Here is a 4,344-nt window from a genome sequence, read left to right as displayed (position 1 = left end):
TGTTAAGTGTTATAAACGTTGACTGCTAGAGTTATAGTCTAAAATCCATCCTTCCAGTGATTTCTAAGTTCTTGAAAGCTAACCTTTCCAACCTTACAAGGATTAATTGAGATGCCAACCTTAAAGTGGTATGCTTCTGTGAAACACGTTTTTCTCTTCACTGGTCTTTTGCAAATCCTACTGTCTAAGAGAACGGAGTTGGGAAACCCTTGAGGGAGAAATTTGTAGGTCAACCCAGGAAACTAAAAATCCTACAAGAGAAATACCAACCTGCTCTCCACTACCCAAGGGGTCTATTTATGAAAAAGGTCCGACGTGCAGTCAAAGAACTGCGGTCTCAGTCAAAGTTAAAATCTTCTTCCACTGAAACCTCTTGATGTTCATTGAAGTGTGAGTAGAGCTCTGTAGAAACTACACAAATGTTGCAGGAGTAAGGCGTCGTTTGTCATACAGAGCACCTCTACCTTCTGGTCACACGGTATAACTTGGCAGACCCCTTCAGGCCTTCAAGGATCCCCTCAGCAAGAAGCAGAATTTCAGGACGTAGCACAAGCTACAGTGGTCCTTGGAAGGGACGCCAGACGCAAAATAGTCATCTGTTTTGGGCACGTTCATGAACCTGGCAACTTCATCCCGCAAACGTAACCCAATAAATAAACCTCGTAGTAAGGTACCGCTGTCAGAGCACCTCGTTTGGTGCACTATAGGCATTACTAAAGTTTGGTTCCTCGTTGTACGAGTGGGTTACGTGCTTGCATACCGATTCGGTAGTTCCGAGTTCGATTCCCCGCTCTGCCAACGTGGAATCAGAGGAATTTGTTTCTGGTGATTAGAAATGATATAATGTGGTTCGGATCCCACAATAAGCTGTAGGTCCCGTTGCTAGGTAACCAATTGGTTCCTAGCCTTAGGAGAGATGTTAATCAGCTCAGTGTTCTAGTTAAACTAAGATCTAAGATACACGTCAACTCCTAAAGGGTGTTAGCAGCGTCACTACGGCCCGTAGCGGCATCCACATTTTAGTCCTTTATACTGCTTCGATTCTCACTTCCGGTCTTCATTTTTGCTGTCCAGCACCTCCAACTGTTACTTCTTAGAGCAACTATGGGTGTTTCTCGTAGTTCCTCCTTTAAAGCTTTGTACTTCATTTCCTTTACTTCGTAGATCTGCTTATCTTGCTGTCCAACCATTCCAGCTAACTCCCTCTTTTATGTTTTAATCACTGAAGAGCCCCAGTGCTTGGCTTGGTAACCTAAATCTCATAAATCAGTCTTTAAACTGAAAGGTAATGAGGTAACAACTTCTGTAACTGCTTCCTTGAAGAGGAAAATGGCACCGATGAATTAATATTAATTAATATTCCTTTGATTCGTCACTCAAGCGTTTTTTTTTATAATTGATTCAAAGATATTTTTAGAACCTTTCATTGGAGTCACTTAACACTTACCATTCACTGCAGTGTCTACCCACTTCATTAAGAGGCTGAATTAAGGTATACGTCAAGGTATTTGAATAAGTCATAATCGTCTTTTGAGTGAGGTATTCCTGGTAATTGGAGTGAATAATGGTAAGTGTCACAAGAGAAATGCAGTATATATCCAATTAGGAGTTAGATAAAATAGAAATATACAAATATGTCCAGAACTACAAATATTAAGTCTTGACGTCGGCACTGAAATATTCCCGTGGCCGAGAGTTCGTGTAATGAAGCAGAATGTTTAATATAACGAACTTACATTTATGCACGATGGAAAATGATTGGTATTATGAATGTGTCAGATTTTAAATATTCTTGCTGTCGCAGGAGTGGGTTCTTTTGCCACACGTGAATTTATTTGCTTTAATTACCAATATACAAAATATATTAGCTTGCACATCAAAAAATTAACGAGCTTGGGAAGAATAATGTATTTCAGTGGAACGATTTTAAATTCCAGGGCAGATCCTCCAAAATTGACTCTAAGGTGTTTGTCGGTCTGTGTGTGTGTGTGTGTGTGTCTTTGCGACGCGTTTTCGACATCCGACGTCGAGATGGTAAACAACTCCGATATTATTATGGAGAAAGTCTTTCTGTTTCAGGTTCTCCCTTTGAACTTTATGTCCTTCAATGCTTTCTTTACAATTTTCCCTTTACATCATCTTATTAACTGCTTGACTGGCAATCCACGTCAGTACCATCCATTCGATGACTGCGTATTTTCACTTCCTCAGATTTTCAGTTTTCATTGTAAGATGTCAGAGCGCCTCTCTCTCTCTCTCTTCTCTCTCTCTCTCTCTCTCTCTCACCGCAATTTTTCAAAGATCATGTCCCTGATGTAAAGTATGATCCTGTGGCCTATCCCGAAAAAAAATGGTTGCATCTTGAAGCTACACGGTCTTCTAGATTTCAGACTATTTATCTTCGTAAAAGGTACAATTAATTTTCTGAAGAATCTCTCTCCCTCTGTCTGTCTGTCTATCTGTCTTTCTTCTCTTCTCCTTCTTCTTCTTCTTCTTCTTCTTCTTCTTCTTCTTCTTCTTCTTCTTCTTCTTCTTCTTCAGACAACAGAACAGTGGTAAATTACTTATCTCTTTAATGCAAAGTCTCTTGAAAGAGAAATTGTTCGGAGTCGCAGCGGTGATACCTGTCGACGAAGTATTTTCAGTTCCCTATTAGCATTTAAAGAAATAATTCACTTGCCGGTAATAATATGTTATTGAGGTGTCAGAGTAATTCGAGAACTGGTGTCATGCTGTGAAGTGTGACCTAATAGAGTGCTGTGTGTTTTGGCATCGAAGACTGGCCAGAGATAATCCCCCTTCCTCCCCCCCCTTTCCCCTTCATGAAATGGACGCTCCATAATAAGGGTGATAAAGTACATCGCCATATACTTACTCACATATTCCAATCAAAAGATATTGCCTTTTTAACACAGTGCTGCGCTTCAGCCATCAGTTCATCGCGTGACCTTTTATCTTCATGTCTTTATGTCTTTATCACCCGTTCCAAAATCTTGGTTGGTGACCTTAGGTCGCAACCAGGTCGCAACTTTGAGAGCGCCACCAAATCCCACTGGTTCGGGCACCACCTCTCCAGCTTTGAACCAATGGGCGTGAGGAAGGGAAAATCATTTTTCCACTCGAACTGTTATCGGTCACGATCGCTTTTCTCCAATTAAATAATATCTCCAACATGATGCGTCTGCGAGGTTTTTCTTTAGGACATTCGCTCATATATCATTCATTATCCTCCGTATGCTTATTTTAAGAATATGAGAATTTCATGCCTATTTGTGACTACCTGTTAACCATCCCACCGTCATCAGGTCTTTAATTGCTGATGATTACTCAGGAAAAAAATTCTTATCGATGTAAAATTCTTGCTGACTTTGCCAAAACTGTTTTGCTTTCTCACTTAAAATGAGGTTGATATTAAGTAAAATATTTCAAATGTATTTTCTGAGCTATAACGGAGTTATTTCTTGTAATTTATACTTTAGTTCTAATTTTAACCTAAAAAAAGAAAAAAAACGAGCATTTAACAAAAAAAATACAAAATAAATAAAAAACTGAACATTTAACATCATGAAAATTTTTAGCAGAGTTGACACAAGCCAGCTCATCAAACCATGTTTAGTTATTTTCCTGAATTATGATAGTTTTGGGATGCAAAATGCTGATTTATTTATTTATTTTTTTTTTTTGCGGGGGGTGGGGGGGGAGGAGATGGTGTGGCTTCTGAGTAAATTTCTTGATAAAGCAGAATCATTACCTTCCATTGGTTCATAGTTAGCATTAAGTCTTGAAGATTAGTCAGGAACTAATCGTTGTGAAAGGAATACGTCTCGACAAACGTATTGAATCAAGTACACAGTGCCAAAGAATCCGATGGTTTTGTCTTGTAAAAGGTAGTGAGTAATATAGAAATCAAAATACATTTAGATGAAACAATAACTACATTTTTTGGTGCATTTGGCTTCTCCTTCGTGATTGATTTATGATTTGGAATAAAATGGGTCAGCATTTTACTCCCTAATTTAGTAGTTAAAAATATGCGTCGTGCTGTGCAATAAACAGGAAGTTTATATCAACGTTCCGAGATTTTATTGGAGTAAATGTGCCTCGGAACTTCTCAGTTCCAGAGGACCTTTGTTCCTCACACCGTTAGACTCTGGAACAACCTTCCAAAGGAAGTCCTCCAATTGGAACTTCTTCAGAAGTTCAAGCGACGTTGCAGTACATTACTGCCCTAATACTAATCTCCTGGCATTTTAATACATTTTTTCTATTTATTAATTTATGAATTTAATTTTTTCTATTTTCATAGGTCACTTCTTTCTGTATTTCCCTTGACCTCGTCTTACT

At 38.8% G+C, this 4,344-nt stretch overlaps 1 protein-coding gene across 1 annotated transcript in view; it reads right to left on the bottom strand.

The window, feature by feature from the left end:
* Positions 1 to 2,455: 2,455 nt before the first annotated feature.
* Positions 2,456 to 4,344, bottom strand: part of LOC135209316 (troponin T, skeletal muscle-like) — a 188,584-nt gene continuing 186,695 nt past the window's right edge. The window contains exons 3-4 of the mRNA XM_064242020.1: positions 2,981 to 3,076; positions 2,456 to 2,535 (exon numbers count right to left, since the gene is read on the bottom strand). Of these exons, the coding sequence (XP_064098090.1) occupies positions 2,456 to 2,535; positions 2,981 to 3,076 (176 nt within the window). The remainder of the gene's footprint in view (positions 2,536 to 2,980; positions 3,077 to 4,344) is intronic.

Source organism: Macrobrachium nipponense, chromosome 37, assembly GCF_015104395.2.
Source record: "Macrobrachium nipponense isolate FS-2020 chromosome 37, ASM1510439v2, whole genome shotgun sequence".
NCBI lineage: Eukaryota > Metazoa > Arthropoda > Malacostraca > Decapoda > Palaemonidae > Macrobrachium > Macrobrachium nipponense.
This window is presented reverse-complemented; position numbering and strand designations above follow the sequence as displayed.